Source organism: Pteronotus mesoamericanus, unplaced genomic scaffold (genome assembly GCF_021234165.1).
Source record: "Pteronotus mesoamericanus isolate MK-2021 breed Mesoamerican mustached bat unplaced genomic scaffold, CSHL_Meso_final contig_2, whole genome shotgun sequence".
In the NCBI taxonomy this organism is placed as follows: domain Eukaryota; kingdom Metazoa; phylum Chordata; class Mammalia; order Chiroptera; family Mormoopidae; genus Pteronotus; species Pteronotus mesoamericanus.
In genome coordinates, this window is record NW_026555084.1 from 33,159,729 (window position 1) to 33,187,254 (window position 27,526).

Consider the following 27,526-nt stretch of genomic DNA (forward strand, 5'->3'; position numbering starts at 1 on the left):
TCTAGGCTCTCCCTCTTCTTGACCATTTTCAAGTGTCCAGTTCGGTAGCATTAAGTACATTCACATTGTTGTGCAACCGTCACCACGATCCATTGGCAGAACGTTTCTGTCACCCAAACTGAAGCTTGGTCCCCGTGAAGCAACTTTCCCTTCTCTACTCCGCAGCTCCCGGCACCTGCCATGATACTTCCTGTCTCTATGAATTTGCCTACTCTAAGTGGCTCCTATCAGTGGAATCATGCAGTATTTGCCTTGCTGTGACTGGCTTATTTCACTGGGCACAATGTCCTCAAGGCTCAGCCATGTTGGAGCATGCGTCAGAATGTCTTCCTTTTTAAGGTTGAGTAATATTCCATCGTGTGGCCATGCTACGTTTTGTTTATGTGCTCACAATTAGTGCCAAGGGTCTGACTGTGAGACGTTCCTCCTTCCTTCTCACAATCCAGTCCCCAGCGACTTGCTCACTCATCAGAGAGTGGCCTCGGGCCACCACCTCCACTTCTAGGAGTGAGTCCTGCAGGGACACATGTGGTCAGGAGATGCACCTCCTGCTGCTCAGGACAGCCAGTGGGTTTTTTTGTTGTTGTCGTTCTAGCTTCCAGTTTGTCAGGGCCCGATACTTTTGCAAAATACAATAAAGTAGAAAATGAAATTTAAAAAACCAAAAACATAAAAGTACTACACCATTTTTTAAATTGTTAGATCCAACAGACCTAAAATTACTGGTTAAACTGCTATAAAAATTTCCAAACACTCTCAATTTCTATCCCAACCTTGTTGCAGACCCATAACGAGGGCCGGCACCCATTCAAAAACCACATTTTGAGTAGCACAGCCCAGGGCATTGTTTAACAGCAAAAATGAAAACATCTAAATGACCATCAGGAACATGTTTGTTAACTATACTTTGGTATATCCATATTATGATTTAGCAATAAAAAATAATGAAGCATATGAGTCAGCAATTCCACTCCTAAGTACATGACCAAGAGAAATGAAAATAAAAGTTCTCAAAAAACCTTGTAAACAAATGTTCATAGGAGCTTTATTTATAATAGCCACACAGTGGAAATTCAAATGTCCAACAAGGAGGAATGGATAAACAAAATGTGGTATGGCCTCACAATAGAATATTGTTCGGCCACAAAAAAGGAATGACGTCCCGAGACACGCCACAGCACGGACGAGGCCGGAGACCATGATGTTGAACGAAAGAAGCCAGACACAAAAGGCCACGGATTCATGAATGAAATGTCCAGCATATGCAAATAGAGAGAGACAGAAAGTGGCTTCGTGGCTGCCGAAGGCTGAGAGGGATGGAAGGAGGGGAAGATGGTGGCTGAGGGTGCATGGCTTCAGTGTGGGGTGATGAAAATGTGCAATAGAGGGTTACAGTGATGATCGAACAACTCTGTGTGTAACTAAAAACCACTGAGCGTGTCCCTTAAGTGGATAAATTACATGAACTAGGAATTCTACCTGAATAAAGCTATATAGATATAATGAAGCAGATTTCTATCGCTATCGAAACAATTAGATGACATATTTAAAACCTAAAGAAAATCCTGGGTCTAGATGTTTTTCTTCCAAATGTTTAAGAAAGAAGCAACACTACATGTGAGCCTAATTCTTCCAGGGAATGGAAACAGGGCAAACATTTCCCAACTCACTTTATGAGACTGGCATAATCTTGATGACCAAAACCTGACAGCGGAAGAAAGGAAAATTACAGACCATCTTTCTATGAAGAAAGATGCCAAATTCCCAAGCAAAATGTTAGCAAATTGAATCCAGCAACACATTAAAATAACATATCCCACCCAAGGGAAGTTTATCCCAGGAATGCAAGGGTAGTTAGCCTTCTAAAATCAGCCAGCATAACTCACTATTTTGACAAAAAAAAAAAAAAAAGGGGTGAACCATCATATGATCATCTCATAAATGCAGAAACATCACTTGACAAGTTTTAATACCCAATCATAACTTTTAACAAAACCTGTGAGCAAACTAAGAAAAAAAAGAAAACTTTAATCTCATTGATATCTACTAAACACCTAAAGCAACAGTGATACTGAACGTTTTCTCGGAGGTCAGCTATACAAACAGGGTGTTTCTATGCAAATAGAAGTGGTACTAACTCTATTCAGCACAACTAAGGGTCTTTGCCAAAGTAACAAGTCAAGAAAAGAAATGAAATGTATCGGAATAGGAAATCAATAACACTCTGTAGACAAGACAATATGAAATACCTAGAAAATGTAAAAGGTGATGGAGCTGTTAGAGCTAACCAGTGAATGGGGCAAGGATGTTGGAAACTAGGGAGACATGCGAAAACCATCAGCGAAAACAGAACGCAGATTTCTAAAATATTACTATTTAAAATAGCATGAAAAACCAGTAAATTCATAGGAAGAAATCTAATAAAATATTGGCAAGATATCTGCCCTCAAAACTAAAATACTACCCAATAAAGTCAAAGAAGACCCAGCACACCATGTTCATATATTAGAAACCTCTCTGTTGTGAAAATGTCATTTCTCAATAAACTAAATCGACAGTCAATGAATCTCAAAGTCTTGGCAGCTTTTTTTTAAAATAGAAAGTGGCAAACAGATTGTAAACCTTATATGGAAAGACAAAGGCCCAAGAATAGCCAAGGCAATCCTGAAGCATAAAACACTCCTTGATATCACCATGAAGCTCTGGTGGCTGAGATAATGTGCTACTGGCCCAGGGACAGAAACAAGAACAGTGGGACAGAAAAGGCTGAAAAGAAAAAGACAAAAGATGCCCAGTGCTGGAGAGCACGCGGAGCACTTGGAACCTCATGCATACGTGGGCAACTATCATCTTCTCTGGAAAGGTGTATTGATTGAAATTTAACATCTGCAGAACTTGCGCACAGCAATTCTGCTGTGCAATGTAACCACAGAAATGCACATATATGTTCACACAAGATGGCTCACAGCACCGCTGCTCACAATAGCCCCAAACCTGGGAGCTATCCAAGTGCCCAAAAACAGGATGATGAATAAAGAAGTGGGCGAGGCACAACTACATGCAGCGACATGGGTATATACGCTGCTCAGCTGAGGACTGAAGCGTCTGCACCGTGTGACTCCACTGCAGAGTTGATTCAAAACAGGCAACGCTAGTCTGTTATGTGTGGAATCGAAGGGCAGAGAGAGGGTCTCTGGCAGGGGTGCAGGTCATGCACTGGTCCTTGACCTGGACACAGGTGTATTGTGTCTGGAAGTTCGTCATACTGCGTTTAGGAAATGCATCGTTGCCTGTGTTAAACTCTTTCTGACAGACAGTGAAAACGAGTAATGAGGCATGAGTGGGTCGATACCAGAATGACAAAGCTATTTGGGGTCACAGAGACACAGACGTTAACTGTGTGTGTGTGTGTGTGTGTGTGTGTGTGTGTGTGTGTGTTTGTGTGTGTGTGTGTGTGTGTGTGTTCACTGCAGAAGTGCCTCTGTCGCCTGCTCGTCACAGTGGCCTCAGAGGCTGCCAGCAAGAAAGGACGGGAAGGCCAGGAGCAGAAGGAGTGGGAAACAAGGCGGGAGACTTTCTTGTTACAAAGAGTGAATGCAACTTGGAAAAGTGAAAATGACTGGTGTTGAGGGAAAATGGAAAAGGTCCAGGAAGGCAGAGGAGGAAAAAGGACCAGCGGCCCCGGAGGGAAAGAGGGGGCAGGTCAGAGCGCGGCAGGGACCCCCCGCAGCTGGCTGCCTGGAGCCTGTTCAGGTTGGACTGACAGAGAATGTACCTATAAAATGTGAAGACAAAAAAAAGAGAGAGTGAGGGAGAGTTCAGAATGTCATGCCTTATTTTCTTTCTATGAGAATTTAAGAGTAGGCGTTTGTTTAAGCACAGGAAAAGGTCAGGCAGAATGCAAACTGAAGCGATCAAAGATTTACATTTAATTCATGGGATGGCAGAGGTGGAGGTACAAAACAGACTTTTTTTTAACTTAAGAGCTATGGGGTCTTTTTGTTTTTTGGTTTTTTTGAGGGGGGAGTAAGGGGCACTGGGTTAATTTTAAGCACAGTTTGCTTTTATAATAATAATTTTGTAAAAATAACAGACAAAAGCGGATCCTTGGAAGAAGTAAAGATTGATGGACGAAATATCAGTAAGAAGATATGCAGATGACTGGGGTGTGGGGAAACTGGAAACGGTCCAGGCAGAAAGCTGCGAGCAAGTCGATTTGAAATGACTTCTGATGAAAGTGGAGGAAGAAAGTGCCCAAAGCAGGACGGTATCTGAGCATCAAAAAGACAACAATCTTGACCAAAGAAGAAATGCACAACGTTAACACGGGCAGTGGAGGCTTAGAAATGAGTAAAGACTTTGTTTACCTTGGCTCAGCCACCAGGTCAGACGGAAACTACAGCCAAGACATCATGAGAAGGCAGAGACTCAGCAAGGCAGCGATGGGAGAATTAGGAAAGGTCGCTAAGAGCAAAGATGTGTCATTAGAGACCAAGGCTGAGATACCCATGCCCTCTTATTCCCGGTTACTATGCGTGGATGGGAAGGCTGAAAAGTGCAGAAGGCCGATAGGAAAAATACTTGCATTCATTTGAAATATTGTGGTAAGGAGAACTCTATAGATACCCTGAACTTCTCTAAAGGCAAACAAGTGAGTGGGTCCTTTAGCAAACGAAGCCTGAAACATCACTAGAAGCAAAAATGACAAAACTGGAGCTGTCCTACTTCGGGCACATCAGAAGCAGACGGGGTTCTTTGGAAAGGACAACAATGCTGGGAAAAACAGGAGGCAGCAAGGAAAGAGGAAGGCCAAACATGAAGCGGATTGGCCCCATGAAAGAGGGCACCGGCACGATTCCCCAGGAGCTGCACAGGGCTGCTGACGAAGGACACCGCGGCCGTCGTGCATCTGCAGGGTCATAGGAGCATGGGACACACACAGGTAGGAAATGAGCAGCTCATTTCCTGAGGGACTCCCCAGAGACCAGCTGAGTCAGCCTCAGGGGGCTCAGCCGGAAGGTTCGGACCGCCCCACAGCCAGCCTGCGAGGCTCGGAGTCCCTGCCCCGGGGGAACAGGGCAGATACACCGGGGTTGGCGCATCCCTTCTCCCACCTCCCCCTTCACGTCCCCTTCTTCCATGAAACAGCCCCGCTGCATTCCGCGGTACCCGTTCCCTCCTGCAAGCAAGGCCTCTCGAGTTCATCAGCCCCCGCCTCTGCACGCACCTTCCGCCCCACACGCACAGCTTCCCCTGTTTTCTACCTCCCTCCAAGAGGGGAAGGGGCCAGCGCCCCGGTAGCAGAGCTCGACCCTCACCGCCCCCCCACCGCTACCCCCGCTGGAGCTCCTGGAGCCCCAGGGGGAAGAGACACGAGCACCGCGCACACTTCAGGGAGCAAGCAGGCTTCACAGCGGGGCTGGAAGGCACTACCTTGTCCCCTGGAACTTGAGCCCAAGTCCTGCCTTGGAGGTGGCGGGGGAGGACGGGGCGGCCACTCCTGGGCGGCTGTCCCGGCCTTCCTCAGGAGACGGCCCGTCGGGCCGCAGCGCCCCGACAGCACAAAGAGAAAATGCTGAGGCTGCGCCCCCGCAGGTCGCAGCAGGGCCCCGGCCACAGCCAAGGGAGACGCCGTCCTGTGCGCGGAGCCGTCAGCCAGCCCTCCGCCTCCATCCCCATCTGTGTGACCGCCGCTCCACCACCGCGAGGGGGCGCTCGGGGCGGAGTCGCGGTGCAGTTCTGTGCTGTCCCCTGAGCCGCGCCTCCAGCTCAGGACTGTGAGCGTCGCCCCCGGCGGCTTCTGAGGAAGCGACCGACGACAGGCTACGTCCAACCTGCGCGCGCCACGGAAACACCGCCCTCGAGGGGCGGGCAGCTCAGCCGGCACTCGGCCTGTCCCGCGGCCCGGGCTACGCGTGAGAAAGAACTGCGGCGCGGGCAGCGGAGAGAAGCCTCGGATCCTGAGGGAAGCCCCGGGGCCACCCACACGGAAGGGCTTTAAAACGCGGCCGGCTGACCGCCCAGGAGGAAGCCGAGGGCTCCCAAGCTCACAGGCTGCCCAAGGAGCCAGCAGTCGCTCTTTTGCCATCTTTGAGCAGGAGGTTCACTCAGGGATTCTGGCATCCAACGAAACAAGAGTGTGAGCAGAAATGACGTCCTTTTCTCCGAAAGAGGCAACAAAAGAAAAGTGCCTCTTCCGGGCTGTCCTTGCCCCCCAAGTGCCGCCCCCCTGGAAAAATGATCCGTGCCTGGTTCTCTCCCACCTCCAGGGGACCTAAGGGTAAACAACAGATATCATTAGACGCCTACCAGATGCCGAAAACGTTGAAAGGATCCCCTGAGAGCGATGTCCCACACATATTTATCCAAGTGTATCCTGGAAACAACGCCATCAGGTGCGTCATGCTACACCATTCTACAAACCGGGAGTCAGTGAGGTGCCCGAGGTCACAGCGCAGGCTGCAGAGCTGGCGACGGGCAGGCCCTCCGGCAGCTACGCCCAGACTCCCCGCCCCTGCGCCTCACGGCCCCGGCGCTGCGGATGCGCTGGTGGAGGGTCGGGCACGAGGTCCAGGCCCACTAGTAGGACGCTCACTCCTGAGACCCTGAATCTGGGGCACAGAGGCAAGGAAAGAGTCGGTGCAGACCCTTAGCTGAGGCCTGTGCTTCGCGGCTGCCCGCGCCGCCCCGCAGCCCGACCCCAGAGCTGCCCTGCGCAGCCTTGGAGCGCCTCTTCTGCAGCGGACACTGGGCCCCTTTGAGCCCCTGCGTTTCTCCCACTTCTTTCTGCTTCAATCCTCCTGTCTAGTTGCTTGTGACCAAAGGACACTCATTCATTCACCATCCACCGGCCACTTTCCAATCGACAGCGCAGACCCACAAGGCCATCTATCCACCCTCAAGGCCACCTTCCACACCGGCACCGCACTGGCAGCAGCGAGTGGCATGGAAGGAGCCAGACTAAGAGAGAAAGGAAAAAGGGGAACATTCCTGTGTCTTTGGTCACAACCAATCCTAGCTCTACAATTTGGCAAAGACAGCTCTTTCTGTCTATGCCACCAGCTTCCATCAGTCGGACGAGGGCGGAAGGCGCACTGAGGCCACTGCATGCTGACGAGGGGCCGCAGGTTCATGGCAGGGCCCGCCTGTGCCGCCTCTCCGGGCTGCGGGTGGCCAGGCTTTGGAGTGGCACACGACGCCAGTGTGAGGCCTGAGGGGAAACGCGGAGAGGCTCAGTGGACAGAGGAGACCTGCAGAGGGAGGTGTTGGTGGGTGGGGCTCCCATCCCCGGAGCCTGGGGAGTGCTGGGGTCTGCACGGATCCCGGGCCCTCCTCAGTTAGGCAGTTCAGGGATCAGAACAGAACTACAGGAAGTGTCAGCTGCAAAAGGTGAGAAGGCTTTTCGGGAAGAATATTTCTGAACCATTTCCCTGTAGGAAAACATATGACACAGAATGGCAGTACCCCAAGGCAAGCGGGCAGGACCAGAGCCAGGGCCAAGCCAGATGCTAAGGACTTATAATCATGGGCCCTGGGGCCAACTCAGAACTCAGCAGAGCCCAGCCCTGGCCAGAGCTAAGTCGCAGATGATGCGGGAGAAAAGGCCGAGTGGTGAGAACAGGGGGAAAACTGAAAGGCGTCCGGATAAAGTCTGACAATAAGAAGGGGCTGCACCCCGCAAATGGGCTTCTCCAGCTGAGTGGAGAAGCAGCCCCGTACAGGCTGGCGGGTTGCTGGACTGTGGAATTCAGGAAGGACAAAGTCACCGTGGCAGCTTTGTTTACAGATGTCACTACCCCTTCTCTGTAACTGTCTCCCAACAGACTTGTGACTGTCACTCCACAAATCACCCCCACCCATTTATGAAATAAGCTGAATTCACGCGCTTCCTTAGTGAGGGAGGAGTTAGTGCTTTCTTCCTTCACCCCTACCTGACACTCGCTGGAGGGTCTGGTGTGAGCTGGACCCTGCAGGTGAGGGAAATTTCAGGGTTTGCCAGGCTGGGGGAGGGGAGGGTGGGGAGGAAGGCAACGGGCGAGTGAAGCGACATCACCTGCAGTGTGGAATTGTTTGAGGGGTGCTCCAACCGTGGTACATCAGAGTGAGGGGACAACAAACTGTGCCTGGAAAATGGAAGAGGCTCCCGGAAGAGGTGAGATTTAGGCTGGACTGTGAAGGATGAATGTTGACTCTTCCAGTAAAAAGCCAGGAAAAGAGACCTGGTTGCTCTGTGGAGGGAGCTCAGCACCAGGACCCACCTGAGCTTGTGTCCCCACAGTCAGATGCTGTGGCAAACTCAAGGTTCTAGAGAAGTGCTCCAGCAACATGGATAATCACAGAGCCACTGCCAGTTCTTTTGCATCGGTGGTTATGAGCTGCAGGGGTCGCCCTGCCCAAGTATGTCAACCCCATTTGATCTGGTACAGAGCCACCTGTGCGGCTGTGAATGTCAATGTGGGCATCAGAACCAGCAGCTGCACATCTGGATCAGTTTTGTGAGAAAGGGTGACCCCTCACTCTGTCTACAGCCACAGCCTGAAACCTCCTCTACAGACTGCGGCTGGGAATGCCAGTGCAAGCACAGAGCAGCCTGGGTCTTCGGCAGATTGCAGCGGCAGAGCTTGGAGATGTGCTCCTGACCCTCATCGGCAGGAGAGGAGCAAAGGGGATGCCTCTGTCCCTAGCTCTGCAGCTCAGGCTATTGCTGCAGGTCCCTCTCCATTCCTTCAGCACGGTGCCAGAAGGCAGGTGTGGCCCGGGCGAGGGGCACTGTGTCTCTCTCCCTGGTGATGCCCGTGCCCCTATTCAACCCGACTGATACCTTTCCCTTGAGAAAAGAGGAGAGGGTCCTGCAAGCTGAAACGGGTCCAACCTGTGACACCTGAGGTGACGGTTCCTCTCTCTGCAGCTCCTCTTCTCTTTCCACACAGTGCCCATGGAAAGGCCTTAAAAATAATCTGGATGTACAGGTTTTTATTTGTAATTTTTAAAGGCTATTTTATTATGACCTTTCTTTGCACTTAAAAATTAGCACAATGCTTTTTGTACTTTGAAATCTTCCCAAAAAGTGATATGACTATATTTACTATTTTTAATTCTCTTTATTCCGTGATGGCTGGTTAATTTTGTAGAGAAATGAAAAACCACAATCATATACATGCTTTCAATATGTTATTCAGTGTAACAGGTAACTTTTCTTCAATCTTTTTTTTATATAAAACTTTTACTGATAAAATATTTTGGAGCAAAAAAAAAAAAAAGTCAGAAAGGGAAAGACATTTCAAGCAAAGGAATGACATACGGGTTCTGAGTGGATGATTGAGAAACAAAGTCACCCGCTAGGGCCAGGGTGTCCAACCCATGGCCCGTGGGCCACATGTGGCCCAGGATGGCTATGAATATGGCCCACCACAAAATCATAAATTTACTTAAAACATCATGAGATTATTTGTGATTATGTGTCACAATGTCACATAAAATAAATATACGTACGCTCTTGCTATTTGTACGCATGTGTGGCTTCAGTTTTATAGCTACGTGCAGCTTCCAGTGTGTTATCTTCTAAGCACGGACAGTAGAATTGACACCATCAGACGTTACACGTGCTCAATGGTGACTTAGTGCGGCAGCGATTGTCAACAATATTTCAACCTATCATTGCAACATTAGGCGTTTAATGCTATTTAGAAGTCAGGTAGGCATTATTATTTGATTATTAAAGCTACTTCCACACCTCAGCGGCACCTCACATATCACCTGCCACGCTCCACAATCAGCTCTCCATCTTGCCTGCATTGGCAGCCGAGCAGGCTGTGGAAGGGCCCAAACCTTGCTTTCTATTTTCCTGTCAATTAATTTTCATAATAAAAGTAAATAAAGTTACCTATCTATTATTATTTTTTTAATCCTAGCAGGGTTTCTACCATGTCTCAAAAGAAAAAATAACCCCCCAAAAGAAAAATGACAGATGAAGGAAGATTGTTCAATGAAAAGTGGACAGATCACTACATTTTTATCAAGGCAAATAGTAAGACACTCTGTTTAATTTGTAGGAAGTTTGTGAAAGTTTTCAAAGACTATAATTTGAAAAGCCATTATAGCAAAAACATGCTGCCAAATTCAATGTGTATGAAGGATTGTTTCATAAGGACAAAATAGTAGAACTGAAAAAAAGTCTGTGTTCTCAAGAAAAACTTTTTCAAAACGTTACAACTCGGGCGGATTCCATTGTAAAAGCTAGTTATGTGGTAGCATATTTAATAGCAAAAAATCAAAACTATTTACTGATGGTGAGTTTATTAAGCAATGTATAGAAAGTGTGGCAGATATAATCTGTCCTGAAAAAAGGGAGATATTTTTAAAATCAGATTGTCTCACCAGATTTATAGCCAGGCGAACTGAAAAAACTGGAAAATCTATTGAACCAAGTTTGGAGAGTAAAGTGCTAATCTTAAATTTTATGTTTTGAGGATGGATGATAGCACTGATACTACAGATATGGCTCAACTTGCCATTTTTATGAAAGGTATTGATGATGAATATAATGTCACTGAAGAAGTAGCATCTTTATTGCCATTAAAAGACACAACTAAATAAGAGATTTATGCGAAACAGTAAAAAATTGTGTTAAAGCAATTTCCTTTGTCCATTGTCAACATATCTGGTACAGTGACCGACAGTGCCCTGGCAATGGAGATAAAAAAGAGGGACTTGTAAAACTAATAGAAGATGATGATGCAGTTGCCACCCAAAACTCACGTTTGATGAAGTATTGTTGCACAGTACATCAAGAAAATTTATGCACAAAAGCTTTAAAAATGGATAACATCATGCAAATCATCACTGAGACTGGATTTCATAAGAGCCAAGGGATTGAATCATCACCAATTCCAGGATCCTTAAAAGTACTGATGCTGACTATGGCAATATCATTTACTTTTGAGAAGTAAGATGGCTAAGTCGAGGCCAAATGTTGAAAAGATTTTATGATTTGCAACATGTTTTCAAGTTGTTTATGGTATCAAAAAACAAATTTGTGCCGAAACTTGATGATGAAAACTGGCTTACAGATTTAGCATTTTTAGTGGATTTAACTGCTTATTTAAACGAGTTAAACATGAGTCTTCAGGGTGAAAACCAACTTATCAGTACCATGTTTCAAACCATAACAGCATTCCAAATGAAACTGAAATTATGGCAAGCTCAAATTAAGGCAAACAATTTTATACATCTCAACATGTTGGCCAAACACAGGCCTGTGAACAGTGAAATATATGCAACTTTGCTTTTCAATTTGATACAAGAATTTGAAAAGATATTTCAAGATTTCCGGGGAAATAATATTTTGCTATATCTGTGACTCCATTTTCAGTTGATATAAATATGTTACCTGCCAATTTTCAAATGAAATGCATAGAGCTGCAATCTGACATTCAACTTAAAGAAATATTGGGTCGTGTCTCTTCACTGGACTTTTGTAAGTCCTATCGTCCCAGAGGCAAATAGCCCTTGTTTCACAATCACGCCTTATTCATGCCATTGTTATTTGGCAGCACTTACATTTGTGAGCAACTATTTTCAAGAATAAAACACATTAAGAGTAAAATTAGAACCAAAGTATGATGAGCACCTTGAGAACTCACTGAGAGTTGCAACTACTTCTGTCAAACCAGTTATTGATGCACTAGTTTCTCAAATACAGTGTCAAACATCCCACTAGTTTTATGTTGCCCTCTTTTCTTTTACTTTTATAATAAAAATTTTTAAAATGATGTTTTATTACTTAGATATGTACACTTTCTATATTAGTGATCACAAACTTGGGACCTGCTCAATGATTTTGAAAGATTATGGAAAGGGCCACCACATAATTAGGGTTATTATCTGAGGACTTTTTTTGCTTATCTGTGGTGGCAGATGTCACGAAAATTATGCATGGACCTTTCCTTTGCTCATCAGTTTTCATTAGTGTTTGTGTATTTAATGTGTAGCCCAAGACAACTCTTCTTCCAATGCGACCCAGAGAGGCCAAAAGGTTGGGACACCCCTGTGCCAGGGTGTAGAAAGGCGATATGATTTGAGAAATGGGTCAAAAGAGGAAAGCAGGAATTAGATCGAGGAATGGCAACACTCGGAGTACACACTGGATCCTGAAGGCCATGGAGAACCCCGGGGGGCTTTAGACAGAGCATCACTTTGCCCCAGGGCATGGAAGCAACGAAGGGTGATAAGGGTCTGAAGACAGCAGTGGCGGTGGGACAGTGGAGGGAGGGTTCAGACAGCACATGAGAGATGGGATAAGAGAACTAAGGGACTGGGGAGAGATGAGGGAAAAGGAGAGAACCCTGAGAGAAGTAACAGAGGAAGGTAAGCGTGATAACTAATTTCATCTGTCAACTGAGCCCTGGTGCCCAGATATGTGGTCAAACTCTATTCTGGATGTTATGTTAGGATTTCTGGGATGAGATCAACATCCAAACAGGTGGATTTAGAGTGCAGCAGACTGCCTGCCATAGTGTGGGTGGGCCTCGTCTAATCAGCTGAAGGCCTGCATAGAACAAAGAGAATTCCCAAACAAGGGAGGATTCTCTGGCAGACTGTCCTTGCACTCTGCAACATCAGCCCTTCCTGGTTCTACAACACATGCCCTTTGGACTCAGACTGGAATGCTGGCTGTCCTGGGTCTCCAGCTTGCTGACTCACCCTGAAGGTTGTGGAGTTGCCAGCTTCCATAATCACGTAAACCGACTGCTTAAAATAAATCGCTTTTTATATATAATATCTTGATAAAGATATATAGATATATAAAAACATATATATCTTTATAAAGATACATAATCTCTTTATATGTGATATGGGCTCTGTTCTCCTAGAGAACCCTGCGCAGAGTGACCAGAGGTCTGCCAGGCTCCAGATAAAGAAAGGTGGCAAACACCACAGCCCACTGCTGTCTTCGTGACCCCCCAACATACATGTGTTCAGAATCAACGCACAGTGGCAACAGCCCACTCTGGGCCAGGCCCTGTGCCGCTGGCTCCACTGTTACTGTGTCATTTAACCCAGGAGCTGCCTGGGTACCTCCTCTCAGACGTCCCAGAGTCCTAGCAAAATGAACAGGTCAGAACAAACTCCTCATCCTCTTCGCCATTGCCATTATAGCAAATGGCACCAACGAGTTGCCCAAGTCAAAAATCTGGGTGTCATCCAAAAATTGAGAGTCATCTCCTCTCTTCCTCATTCCCTCCTACTCAGTCCTCCAAGTCCTGCCAGTGCAACATTAAAATACGTGTCTGCTTCACCCGTGTCTTTCCGCGGCCTCTGCCACCACGCCCGCGGTCTGAGCGCCAGCAACCTCCAACCTGGACAGTCGCAGGAGCTTCCTAGCCAACCTCCTCACTTCCTCCACCCTCACCGTCCCCTCAGGCACTTCTGCAAGTCCGCTTTCCACACTGCGTCAGCCCGAGCTTTGAAAATGTAGATTGGACCATGTCACTTCTTTATTTTCAACGCAGCAATAATCTCCCACTGCTTTTTGGATGAAATACACACTCTTCCATAGCCAAGAGGGCTGGGCCACATGGACCTGGCCCACCTCTGCCACACTGTCTCCTTGTGCCTGCCCTGCTTGCTCCAGACACTGACCCCGCCCAGCTCCCAGATGATACCCCACCTTCCTGGCTGCCTAAGAGCCAGCTTGCTGTTCTGGGGGTCCTGAAGCAGGCTTGGGTGCCCGGTTTCTTGTCACACAGATCCCAGTGTCGGCGTCCTTTCCCCATGGAAGCCCCCTGACCTCCCTTCCTAAAGAAGACATGAACACCAGCACCCCTCACCCTCTCCCGAGGGACCCTGTCTGTGCCTGCTGGCTCGCATCCCAGTCCTCGGTTATCCCATGTATTCGCTGGGAAGCCCATTTTAGGGCCTGTCTCCTCTACCCCACCCCGATGCCTGGAGTGTAGATGCCATAAGAACATAGGCTTTGTTCCGTTCACCACCGTCTCCCCAAAATATAACAGTAAATATTTTTGAATGAAGACTAAAACCTATGTTTGGAATTATTGTGCCATTGCTAAAGAGTGGTTCATTGAAGCCCAGAGACATTAAATGACGTACCTTAGGTCACACAGCTCTAACGGGCAGATCCAGGTCTCAAATCTGGGCCTGTCTTATTCCGGAGACCTGCTTCCTGTTACTCCCAGGGGTTTCCATGTGAACCAATGGCTACAGTGCACCTCTCGGGTCTAAAAGATCCTTAGAAACAGTGTTTACTAAATACAAACATTCTCAGAACCACTGTGAGAGTCAGGCATTCTGCTGAGGGGACAGTGGACTTCAAGTCAGATGTGGCTGTTCCCCAGGAGACCAGCACAGCCAGGGGTGGGCAGTATAGGCAGGTGGTCCAGGAAGACACCTGGACAGGCCTGTGCCAGCCCAGGACCAGGAGCAGAAACTGCCTGTTTTTCAGGTGGATACCTTGTAGCTGTTTGACTTATTGTTCGGGACTCTGCTGGAATGCATGCCCACTGAAAGCAAAATCAGAAAATGCAAGAAAGAAAAAAAATGAGCACTTATAATGCAGTCACTCACTGTTCACACTGTGATATTATTTGCTTTAAAATCAGTTTTCTCCCCACTATTGAAAGGTCAGGGCCATCTTTCCCCTATAAAGGTCTCTGTGTGTTCTTTCCAATGTTTTTGCTACTACAAATGATGCTCTAATAAACATCAATGTACAAGCACCTTTGCACAATTGTCAATTATTCAAAGAATAAAAGGAGTGGGTCCCTGGCTGGGTAGCTCAGTTGGTTAGAGCGTTGCCCCCACACGCCAAGATTGCAGGTTGGATCCTGTCAGTCATTTACATGAATCAGCCCATGAATGCATAAAACAGCAAATCGACCTTTCTCTGTCCCCCCACCCCGCTTCATCTCTCTCTAAAACAAACAAACAAACAAACAAACCTAGGAGTGGACATGCTGGAAGTTTGTGCTTTTCAAATTTTTGTTTAGATGCCAAACTTCTCTCCAGAAAGATTGAAATAATCTAAACTTTATCAATCTGATTGCTGAAAACCGATATCTCATTTTACTAGGCACTGCTGCAACTATCCATGACATGGACCATCTTGTAAAGTGCCCAGAGCAGTTCCTGGTGCAGCACGGGTGCTCTGCAAGCGTTGGCTGATGGAAAATGTCACCGTTTGCGTGTTTCTGTTGGAGGCTCCCTATCTATAGCCTTTGCTCATTCTTTCACGAAAATATTTGGCTTTTCCTTGTTGTATTGCAAGAACACTTTTTATCTCATGAATGTTAACTATGTTTTTGTTACTATGCTGAACTTTGTGTTTCACTGCCCTTGATTTGAACTTCTGTGTGCGTTCTAGTAATTTTTAAAAATATTAATTATCCCCTTCAATTACTGCTGGAATTCTATAGAATGGAATGAATATAGTGGGCTCCCTCTGGTGGTCACAAGAAAATCCCCAAATCCCAGTGGTCAGTACATAGTTAAACCTTGAGACTCCTATTTACAGGACATGGTACACTTTATAATTAATAGATTCCGAGTGGCTAGACGATGGCTTAAGAGAAGACTTCTAATTATTTTCTTCCATTCATCAGTGGGTTTACAAAGTGGTTCAGAAGGCCACTGTCCAAAACCACGCTTGCTGCCTTGCCTGCCAAATCCCTCTTTGGGGATTTCCTGTGTCTGTTCGGGGCATCACCTGCCCTCCACCCCGGCCCCCAGGCCTGCAGCTCTGGGCACTCTGTCCGCCCTCATGCCCATCCGCCTTGCTTGTGCCTTCTGTCCACCCCATCGCCCAGGGCCTGGTGCAGCTGCTCCCTGCCATCAACTCTCATGGCCCTCGTTCAAGGTCTCAGGAACCCTCCTCTGGTGAAGTCATTCAGCAGACAGTTGTCATCCTTCCTTTACGTGCCCAGCACCATTCCAGGTCAGGGGCGCGGCAGGGGGCACGACAGGACCGTCCCCGCCCTGAGCGCCCTCTCAGCGCGCTGCTCTCTGGGACCAGCCCGGCAGCTCAGGAGCTCTCCGTGCTGGTTCTGGAGTCCTCCTCTGAAAGCGCGCCTCTGCGCAGGCTCCTTCCGCGGGTCCCCCAGGAAAACCCACACCCCTTCGCAACCCAGCCCCACGCTCGCTTCATTGCCACTTTCCAACCCAACAGAGCCGCTCCCGGGGCCCCCCTCGGCCTCTGCTCGGGGGCTGGGTCTCATGGGGTGAGCCCCTGCTCCGGCTAGCGAAGGCGTCAGCCAGTCTTCAAAACCCTGCCCCCTGATCGGAGGGGACCTCTCCCTCCCTTCAGTCTCTGCAGGACTTTTTCTTCCAACTCTTCCCATTCTTGACATATTATAGTTCTTCCACCTGGGCTGCCGTCCTCCAAAGCTGGATCTGCAGTCCCCCTAACGGTCTCCCTCTAACAACCTTACTCAACATGACCCCAGGACAAGCACAGAATAGGGTGGGGAGAGATGAATGAATGAACAAATGAACGAATGAACATACATGCATGGTAGGGGGGACTGAGACCATTCTCCAGAGAATTCCAGCCCTCCCCCTCAAAATCAGACACACCAACTATGTCCTTCAACTTTGCACGGCCTTACCCGCATAGCTTAATTGCCATTAAGCTACTTAAATTTATCGTAAACTTAAGTCAACTAGGGTTTAACACATAAAAATGTATGTATCACTTAAAAAAAATTCTACATATGAAAAATAATTGAAAGGGGAATAACAATTTCCTTCTTCGAAGTACTGGAAAACACACTCCCTTCACTAAGCTCTTTCCAAAGCCGACAACTAGAAGAGACAGGCTGAATGCTAGTAGCTTCTACCATGTCTGTTCCGTTCTGCAACATTCCCCACACGCTGTCGGTGGGTAACAGGGTCTGTGTCGTTTCCACGTTGTGCTCTGTGCTCTCCTAGGTAGACTTTTCGCTCAAACTTCCAAACACCTACTAGAACAGTGACATTCCAACTCTGATTTCTCTGTTCATTAATTCCTGGAGGATCATTTGGAAACCACACACACCGTCTCTGGTCTGTTGTACAAGGATACAAGAAGGGCACAACAAGGGAAGGAAGAGATTTGCCACTGTGACAAAAGTTCCGTGCACTTCCGGAGGGCCGAGCCTGGTGAGACCCCCGTGTGCACTGCGTGAAGGGGCGGCAGCCCTGGGCCGTGCAGGTGGCCCCGGGGCCGTCAGTGTCCCGCGGGAGTTCCCAGCTACACGGGCTCTTTCCCTCTCCTGTTCTCTCCCCGCTGTGCCCTGTCACCAGCCTTCTTTTTCACCCACGTCCCACAGGGACATCCCAACAAGCCTGCCCTGCCTTTGCTCTTTCCCTCCGGTCGTCCGGCCAACCGCCAGCGCCGAGCCTCCTCTCCCTGCCTCTTTGGCGGCCCTGACCGGCGTGAGCAAAAATGAAGGAGGTAACAGGCTGCCTGTGGGAGGCGTGCACTGACCTGGGGCAACGGCGCCGACGTTAGAGTGACCACGAGTGACTCTCAGGAAGCAGTGCCAGGCCCTGTTCCGAACGCTCCACGTGTATTTAACTCACTCAGCCCTTGCAGTAATCCCATCAGGTAGGTGCGATCAGAAACCCCATTCCACAGTCAAAAAGCTGAGGCACAGGGAGGATAAATTATTCCTCCGACGTCATGGCGGCGGTGACTTTGAACCAGGGAGTCCGGGTTGAGAGTCCAAGTGCCTTCTCACTGGACCCCCTCTGCCAATTGGACAAGTTCAACAGAAGGAGAAGGCTTGTGTGCTTCCAGTGGAGACAGACCTGCGGTCGAACCCAAAATCTGTCTACGCCCTCCGGCAGAGAACCCCCTGGACATGGCTGGCCAGCTGCCCCTGGAGCAGGCCTGAAGCGGTCACCTCTCCTGTGTCTGCCCAGCTACGCCACCTTCTCCTCTTCTGGGAAGAGGACACACATTCCGGGGGGTAGACACCCTTCCCCATTCTCAGCCCCATGGTCCTGACACCCCCATGACCCCGGCCTAGTTGGTCAGCGCATCCTACCCGTCAGGCATGGTGACTCGTTCAGGGACAGGCACCTGCTCCAGCCAAGAAAGCCAGGGTCAGTTCAGGGGCTTTTTATTTAATTGTGGTAAAATACATACAAAATTATGTACTTTAACCACTGAAAAGTGCGCAATTCCATGGTATTTTGCACATTCTTAATGTGTACAACTATCTCCACTACCCATTTCCAGAACTTTTCCATCTTTCCCAACAGCAGTTCTGTACCCATTCAACAACAGCTCCCTATGGCACTTTGCTCGGCCGCTGTGACAAAGCACCATAGCCTGGGGGGCTTAAACAACAGACATTTGTTTTCTCACAGCTCTGGAGGCTGGAGGTCCAAGATCAAGGTGTCAGCAGGGTGGGTTCCTTCTGAGGCCTCTCTCCTTCGCTTGTCATCACTTGGCCTTCCCGCTGTGTGTATCTGTGTCTTAATCTTCTTATAAGGGCACCAGTCATATTGGATTCGGGCTCACTTTTACAACCTCGTTCGAACTCCATTACCTCTTCAAAGACTGTATTTCCAAATACAGGCACATTCTGAGGTGCTGGGGGTTAGCACTTCAGCAGAGGAATTTTGCAGAGGACACAATTCTTCAGCCCAGAAGACGTCTCCATCCCCCAATGCTGGGGCTTTTGAGAAGGAGAGTACTTGGTCTGCTGAGGTCGCTGAGCAGATATGATCTCCCTGTGGGGCTGCTGAGGGCCACCTTCGGCCCCAAGGAGGTGCTGTCTGAAAATGATGCCAAGAGCTGAGAGAGGGAGACAGCCCCTAAGCCTGACACACCTGGATCCCGCTCTGCCTCTGGCCTTTTCATTTCCAGGTATGTGAGCTAATAATTCCCTTTTTCTGCTTTATTAACGTACGATAGCATGGCAAGAACGTTAGTGAGTGCTCTGAGGCTTCTGAGAGTCAGCGAGGCCTAGGACCTTCACACACGAGTGGCCCACATATCCAGATGCGCAGGATGGGACCACATGGCAGCTGTTCAAGGGGATTCAGGCTCCAAGGGGCCAGTGTCCTTTGGGACTCTCCCGTGTCATTGTTCATAGCACAGGAGGGGACGCGGTGTCAGCATCTCCCAAAGAACAGGCTTTGGGGCCGCCCCCTGCCAGAGCCCCTTCCGCAAGATTCCTGGATCGCTGCCCTGAGGGTGGTCTCCCCCAAAAGACTGAGGGCTCCTGTCCTCCATCCCAGCGTCCCCGGGCCCTGCCACCTGCCTGCGCGCAAGGGCAGGCCTCAGGACAAAGCGCAAGGCAGGCAGAGGACAGGGCGAGGCGGCAGGCCTCCTTCTCTCTGAAGTTTCCCCAGAGGATAGTCTGTCAGAACGCAAAGCAAAGAGACCCAAGTGTCCCCGCGGGGAAGGCCAGCCCCGTCACAGGCAGCCTGGCAGCCTAGCAGGCTCCATCCTGCAGCCGCAACCTGCAGCTCCTGTTCTCTGGTATTGCGCTGGGTCAGACCACCTCAAAGAGAAGCTGCAAACTGAGAAAAAGCAACGCTGTATGACACTACTTGCATAAAAACAGGAAGGGCGCTACCCTGTTGCAATGTATATAAAGTACTTGCAAAAAATCAGACTGAAACCATCGCAACCAGCAACACGTATAGTTACTTAAATTAAAATTAATTAAAATTAAATACTAATTCACTTTGCCAGTTGTTTCAGGCCTTTTTCAAGGGCTCAATAACCCCAAGCAGCTAATCGGCCGCTCACTGGACCATGGGCATTTCGATCGCATCGGGAGGCCCCGTCAGCCCACGTCGCCTTCGCAGGAGTCAGCCAACTGGCAGGGGGCGCCCGGGAAGGGGAGCCCGAGGCGGGGGCCCCCAGAGGGTGTTTTCCACACGTAGTCTTTGATAGCACTTGAATTTTTTATCACATCGAATATTATTTTCTACTCGAAATTAGGCATTTTAAAACTTTAAACACAATTTTTAAACGTTTAAGTACATAGGTAGCATAAGAGGGCATTGGAATACCCAAGGAACATGGGTCAGTCGCACTGTCTCAAGGCTGGGAGTTCTTGTGGAAGGAGGAGAAGATTCGCTGGGGGCAGGTGTGAGAAGGAGCAGCCGGGCGCGGGCCCAGGTGGCAGCCCCCACGCCTGGGCCCCACTCACACCTGCTCCACAGGCAGGAAGCTCCTCTGTCCCTCATGTTTCAGTCCTCTCAGCAACCTTGTAAGGTCCTCAGGACGATTATTATTCCCATTTGTTTAAGTTTCCCAAGGCTGCTGCATCAAATTACCACACACTGGGTGGTTTCGGATGACAGAAGTTCATCCTCTCCAGTTCTGAAGGCCAGAACCCAAACTCGATGGGCCGGCAGGCGGGGAGAACCCCTGCCACGCCCCTCCAGCTCCGGGGCGGGGGCGGGGCGGCGGGGTGCTGCGGTCAGTCCCGGGGTCCTGGGCCTGTCTGATCGCGGCCCCCGCCTCCCCATGGCCGTCTCCTCTGAGTGCCTCTGTGTCTCAAATCTCTCCCTTCTGCATCGTATAAGAACACTCGTCATTGAATTTAGGGTCCGGCCTAAATCCTAGATGATCTTATCTCGAGATCCTTAACTTAATTATATCTGCAAAGACCCTATTTGCAAATAAGGCCACATTTATAAATATGGGGGCTTAGGACTGAGACATAACTTCTAGGGGGATACAGTTCAACCCACTACACCATTTTACAGACGAGGGGTGCAAGGCTCAAGGGCCCCTCCCTTGTCCAAGGTCGCAGGCTACTTCAGGCCCAGCCGTGCTGGTCCCCCGCCCCCCACTGACTGGGGCCGGGGCAGCGGCAGCAGCCGGCCCCTCCCCGCAGCCCCATGCCCACCGCACCCAGGGCCGCTTCACAATGGGCAGCACACAAGAAGAGCCCCGCCCCTTCCCTGGCCTCCATATCTGTCTGCAGCATCCTAGGGTCTGACAAAAGATTACAGTGTCCCCCAGGCGTGGGAAGGAGCCAGGCAGGGGGATCTGTGGGTATCTCGAATCAGATGGGGACCCAAGCTGCAGAGGGTGGTCTGCGTGGCTGGACTCCCAGAGCCCGAGGGCAGATCAGAGCCGGGGAGGAAGGGAGTGAGTCAAGGCTTCTGGTGTTGGAGAAAAGGCCTCTGTTGGAAAACGTGTCAGCCTCCAGGGTTTTGCATCAATTAGGGCTCTGGTCCAAAGGGCTCAAGTGAGTCTTCCAGCTCGAAGTGACAGAAGAGAAAGTGCAGCCGGAGTGGGGCCGCGGCCGCACTGCCGCCGCCGGGGTGGCCTGATGGCAGCACGAGCCCCTCGACCACAGCAGCCCGGCGCGGGCCGCCAGCAGGGCCGCTCTCGGAGGGCGGGGCGGTCCTGGGCCCTGGCCCGCGCGCCGGACGCTCTGGCCAGCCGTTCGGCCCCCACGGTCCTCCCTGGCGCCCTCTTGGAGCCTTCTCTCTGTGGCTTGGGATCCCCAAGGGAAGACAGGACACAGGACTGTGTCTGGGTCATGGGCTTTGACCTGTACTTTCTCTGTGACTTCAAAAAAAGCCTGCAGAGCCACTCCTGTAATATGGTCATCGTTTGTTGGTGAAGAGCCTTACAGTTAACGAGTGGCAGACCAAGGTCTGGACCTGGCCCGCATTTATTCAGGAGCTCCCGCCCCCTCCTGGCCTCCTCTTCTCCATCCCTCCGCCATCTGTATTTGGGAATTTCAAACTACCTGCCAGCAACCCACAGCAAAAACCCGGCTCATGTCGCCACCCAGGTTATGCCTATAAAGAGACAGAGCGGAAACCAAAACTTCCCTCCAACAGTTGGTGTTCAAGTCTATGATTGCTCAAAATTTCAAAATGCTGCTGTAACCCACAGAACTAATTTCCTATCTTATGAATGTATTGTGCCTCCCAGCTTAAAAAACTTTTATCCACATAATTAATATGAATTTACATCCACACAACGCTCAGAAAGAAAGAGAGGGAAAGAAAGAGGAATCATTTTATACATTTTGTGGATCATCTACAAATGCATTTTTGGGGTCTGGATTTTTTTCCCCATTGAATTCAACTTCTGACTTACTGAACAAGCAATGATGCCATGTCCTCTTCCCGCCTATCAAAACCTTGCAGGCGCTGCTATTATATTAACAGCTAGCTCAGGCTGGACCATCAAACCCTCTCCCGCTGGGCCCCAGGGCCCCCCAGAGACTCACACCAGGGGGGTCCACCTTTCCAGACATCAAGGAAGCTCCCAACCTTAAGATGTTGATTATGAGTGAGCTTGGTTCCTGGACCAGAGAAGGAGATCAGAAATGCCAGGCAACTTGACTATTGGCAGGCGTGAGAGTGAGGACAAGGACCACTGGGTTCAGCTCCTGTGACCCATGTTCTGTCACCTTGTCCACATGGAAAAAAGTCTGGCAAGTGCTATGATCTTCAATCCATTCGCTGGTATCCGTCCACCCGACAAGAGGCGAACGCTAACCCTGAAAGTGCCGGGGCTTGAAACGACACCCCTAGGTTCTCAGTCCTCGTCCACGCAGAGCGCCCATGAGGACCACAGAAGACCTGATGCGAATCGGGAATCCAGCCACATGGGTCAGGAATCAACACATCCTGGCTCTACTCACAGCCACACTGGTCTACACCGCCAAACCCCAAGAGAGATATGGTTTTTTTTAATAATTCAGACCATGTTTCCTGCTCCCTTCTTCTGCCTAGACCAAAAGGAATGAAAACAAAAAACCAATTTGAACTCGTTATCACCCCTAATCCCCAAAGTCTAAAGTAGAACTGAGGCCACAATGCTCTACCCTGTGGCTGCTTCGCGCCTGTTCCTCCTGCTTCAGAAGGGGCGCCTGGCTCTTTCCCAGCACCGAAACCTTTATTATAAGCCACCTCCAATTGTTCTCAGCTCTCCCCATCAGTAGCACCATCCCCGTCAAACCGAGGCTGTTAAGCTTCCTGGGATCTTTGACTAGTGCCATGCTTGCCACGGAAGATGTAGGAAGAAAGGCCCCAGGATGGGCCACGAGGTACAACAGACAGCCTGAGACCAAGGTGATAAGCTGAATCATGTCCTCGGCAGTTTTGCGCAGAGGAGAGAAGACAGGCCCACAAAAGTCAGGAGCCCGCGAGGATCAAATGTTCACTTACCCTGGGAGCAGGCGCATTCGGCTGGCGCTTCCCGAACTGTCCGGAGTTTGGCCAGTCCCTCCAACTTCTGAACCAGGAAGAAAAGAAGGGAGAAAAATGAGGATGAGTTTGAGAGCACAGAGAGATGAACATGGAAAAGCCAGCAAAAGTCAATCTATCGTTAAGATAAATTGACAGTGGTGAGGATATTTCTGATAACATTTTTTAAAAGGTCATTCCATTCTGTGAGGAGAAACAAAAGTAAACAAGGAGCAATTACTCGGGAATCCCTGAAAAGAAGGCAGCAGGTCTCTGCTTTGTTTCGGTGTCTTCAAACACAGATCAAGGAAAGCCAAAATGGCGGGGCAGTGCGCATGGACGCGGGCGGGCGGGCGGGCGGGCGCCGGGGCCCTGGCAGCAGCTCTGGTACGCAGCTCACCCCAATGCCTGGAGCCGGGCCGGCCTGCAGCCCCTCCCAGGCTGCTGCCGCAGGGTCCCCTGAGCTCAGACCCGCTATTCTGGCCCAGCCCACCCCACGACATCTCCCTTTCTCCTTTCCTGTGGGGAGGCTCGACCTACACAAGTTTGTTCTATACAATTCAACAAGCAGCTCTGCACATGCCCAGCCCTGGGCTAGATTTGGGTGAAGGGGAAAGAATTACTGCAGAAGTCAAGTCAGAAGTCACAGCTCCACCATTATAACTCACAGCAGAGCTCCAGCACCATTGCTGCCCGACCTGACCCTTGCAGTAAGCTCTGGGGCCCAAGTTATTGTCCCTTCCTCTGAGGGGACACAGGTGCAAGGAGAAGGAGGAGAAGAGGAGGAAGAAGGGATTAGTCCTAAACCCCCAATCTAGGTTTAGGGGAGCAAAGTGATTGGTCCATAACCCCCAAACTAGCCCAGGCTTGAGTCCTGACAAGAATATGCAAAGTACAGGGTCCCGCAGAACTAACACCTGTTTGAATGCGGTCGGTAGGGTAATAATATGGGTGTAATAATTTAGAGTTTTAATTTGAACATTTCACCTGAAATGTCATATGGTGTCCTTGAGTGTAATAGTGTTATGTTACAGAAAAACATGCTTATGATTTTGTAATAAAAAAAGGGGCATTATGTGCGCTGGACCCTGTATTAACTTTTTGCTAGAAAAAAACACCCAAAACCAAAAACCTCCCTAAAAGCAAAACAAAGCGAACCCCGAGTGCGTTACTCTTAGTGAAAAATGCACTGCGCCGGGCGGAAGGGGCGCGCTGGTCTCAGACATACGCGCATAACCTTCAGGGCGCTGCTTGGAGGGGGTGAGAGGGCACCTGGGCCTGAGCCCTTCGGGCCGAGCCAGGAGCCGTCCCAGAAGGCGGGCCTCCAGCCAAGCCCAGTGCTGTCTCGGGCTGGGACAGCCCGCGACCGGGAGCCCGAGACAAAACACGAGCAGGTTGGCTCCAGCCACCAGCAACGCCGCCATCTCTGCCCGCCAGGAACCTTCGTTTCCCAGACGGGCAGCAGAGGTGGACAGAGACAACAGGTGGCACCACGGCCCGGTTTTGAGGGAGGGGCTGCGGCCGCGTGGTCACGACACCCGGGCGAGGGCCGTGAAGGCCGTGCGAGGCGGGCGGCGGGCGGAGGGCCGCCCCGCGGCCGGGTCTGGGCGCCAGGCGCTGAGCCCCGTTCGCGCCCCACCGGCCTCGCATCCCCGCTCGGCGCTGCAGCCGCCCCGCTGGCCCGGAACGCGGCTGCCCGCCGCCCAGGCTGGTCCCCGGCGCCCGGGGGCTCCCCGCCCCGCCGAGCTTCTCCAGGGCGCCCGGCGGGTGGGCGGGCGTCAGCCCCGCCCGGGGCAGCCGCGGGCCCCGCGGGCCCCGCCGGGCCTGCGAACGAGCGCGGACCTCGGGCTCCGCGCCCCTCACCGTAGCTGCGACGTTCACCTGGAAAATGAGTCCAGCCTTCTAGTTGAAGCCAATTTGTTGGTGGGACTCTTACCTGTTTTTATCTTTGCTGGACAGATGAGAAGTCACACTAACCTCCCCCGCCCCCCGCCCCGTTAAACAAAAGAATTTAATGTTTTTTTAAAAAACCTAGCTATTTTTTCATCCTCACTGACTTTTCCATTGACTTTCAGAGAGAGAGAGAGAGAGAGAGAGAGAGAGAGAGAGAGAGAGAGAGAGAGAGAGAGAGAGAGAGAGAGAACATCAATGGGAGAGAGAAACGCGGGTCCGCTGCCTCCCACACGTGCCCCGGGCGGGGATGAACCTGCGGCCTAGGCCTGCGGGCGCCGGCGGCCTCGCGCCTTCCAGGGACGGGCCGGAGGCCGGAGGTGCTCGCCCCTGCCGCCGGGCCGGGGCCACGCGCAGCCTCCAAGCACGGCTGTCACCGCTGGGTCACCCCCGACCGCGCCAGGGGCCCCATCACACGCTGATGGGAAACTCGACTACTCTCAAGCTACGCTTATGTTAAAATAAAAAGCTAAACAGGAAACTATTGATGGGAGAGTTGAAACACAAACTCGCGAGCGCCGGCAGAGGGGATCCTGAGTTACGGGGAGCGAATTTCGATCCGCTGGTTATTCTGACCCTCGCCGCGTCCCTCCTCCTGGACCCGAGGGGGCTCCTCGGCGAGGGCGGCCCCCACGCCTCGCCCCGCTCCCCGCCCCCAGGCCGCGACCGGCTGCCCCTGCGCAGCTGCCCGTGCTACGCGCACAGAGGGAACGTTTGAATTAGAAACCAGTCCCACAATCTTTATTTCCATGGGGTTTTTTTATTCTAAGAAAATACTCTTTTGTGTCCAGGTTTGCAAGAAATGACTTAAAAACCTCACTTTAAAAAAAAAAAGAACTGTCACCTGAGGACATTCTTTCACTGCTTTGAGAGAGAAGAAGGCGGAGAAGAGGGGAGAGAGAGAAGCCCGACGCGCTGGGGGGGCGAGGGCCGGCTGCCCCCACTGGGCCGCGGCCGCGACGGAACCGCCAGCGCGTCGTGCCCCGACCGGGAATCGGACCCGACCGACCGACCGAACCACACCGGCCTGAGCAAAAGCCTCAACTCTTTATTTATTTATCCTCACCTGAGGATTTACTTATTGATTTCAGAGAGACAGGGATGGAGGGGGAAGACAGAGAGCGGGGGAAACATCCCTGTGAGAGAGGAACATCGATCAGGCGCCTCCCAGGGATCAAACCCACCACCTCGGTATGTGCGCCTGACAGAGTGAAACCCAAAACCTTCCGGTGTCCTGGACAAAGCTCCAAGTCACTGGGACACAGAGCCAGGTGCAAAAAGCCTCTCAACCTTTTACATTCCATTATCTGGCAGGGCCCCTGGCATCTGCCAACAATATGGCCGAGGTTTTACAGATGCAAACAAGACCTGGCTCCAAAAGTAAACAAAAGATGAGCTTCTCAGAAAACTTGGGGAGCGCGTTCCCTCCAGAAGTAGGGGGGGATAGGAGGGGGAAAGGGGAAGGAGGAGGAAGACTTGAAGTTTTGGGGGAGGGGTGGCAAGAGCAGAGAGAAAATTAATCTGGGAAAATCATGGTGTTCAAAACAGCGTTACATGGTCAGATGATAAATTTTTTAATGAGCTGTTGGAGCGCTAGTCTGGAGCGTTTCACCAGATGTTCAGTCACACCCTCGAATGGTTACATATTGATGAAATATGAATTAACATACAAAAAGGGATGTAATGATTTATTTCTGTAAAATGCTCCAAATGGAGCCACAAAGACATTCCTATCCTTTGACAGAAAATTCCTACTTTAGGGAATATACCCCCAAGGAAGTAAAAGAGCAGAAGCAAAATAAAATGATATTCATGAGGAAGCTGTGCCTCAAAACAGCGGGAAGGACGGTGTGTCCCCTTGTTGAAGCTGTCACATCTTCGTGAAACAGCACTGTGGAGACTATGCACGACAAGGAAAAATGTTGATGACACAATAAATAAAACGCCTACAGCTGTGTAAACGTCAGGCATGGAGTGGCAGCAACTAGCGAACATCCACTCACTTGGGTGTTGGAATTACGATGATTTACTTCTTTAAAAGTTCTTTCTGTGTTGTCATACCATCTTCTCAGGAAAATAAAAATAAAGAAGTCCCCGAAGTAGAAGAGCCAACATGAGGCCCCACAATCTTCCTGCTGAGGACGATTTGTGAGCGCTGGGCAGGTAATTCCGTCTCCCCAGACCCAACGCCAGGATCACCCCTGCTAACGCACAGCGCAGCCGCCGGGGACAGGCTCGGGGCCGGAGCCCTCTCCGCTCAGCCACCTCCGTGCGCTCCATCGGCCCCACAGGACCCACGCGCGCCCCACGGCCACCGGGCGCTGTGTCAGCATTCTATTTTCTTATACCCCACCATGGTGACGGTGAGCGTGGCGATGAGAGGACAGCAGACTTGAAGTAT

At 50.4% G+C, this 27,526-nt stretch overlaps 1 protein-coding gene across 1 annotated transcript in view; it reads right to left on the reverse strand.

The window, feature by feature from the left end:
* The window catches only part of COL23A1 (collagen type XXIII alpha 1 chain), a 296,335-nt gene that overhangs the window by 251,479 nt on the left and 17,330 nt on the right, over positions 1 to 27,526 (reverse strand). The window contains exon 2 of the mRNA XM_054568558.1: positions 23,158 to 23,224. Within this exon, the coding sequence (XP_054424533.1) occupies positions 23,158 to 23,224 (67 nt within the window). The remainder of the gene's footprint in view (positions 1 to 23,157; positions 23,225 to 27,526) is intronic.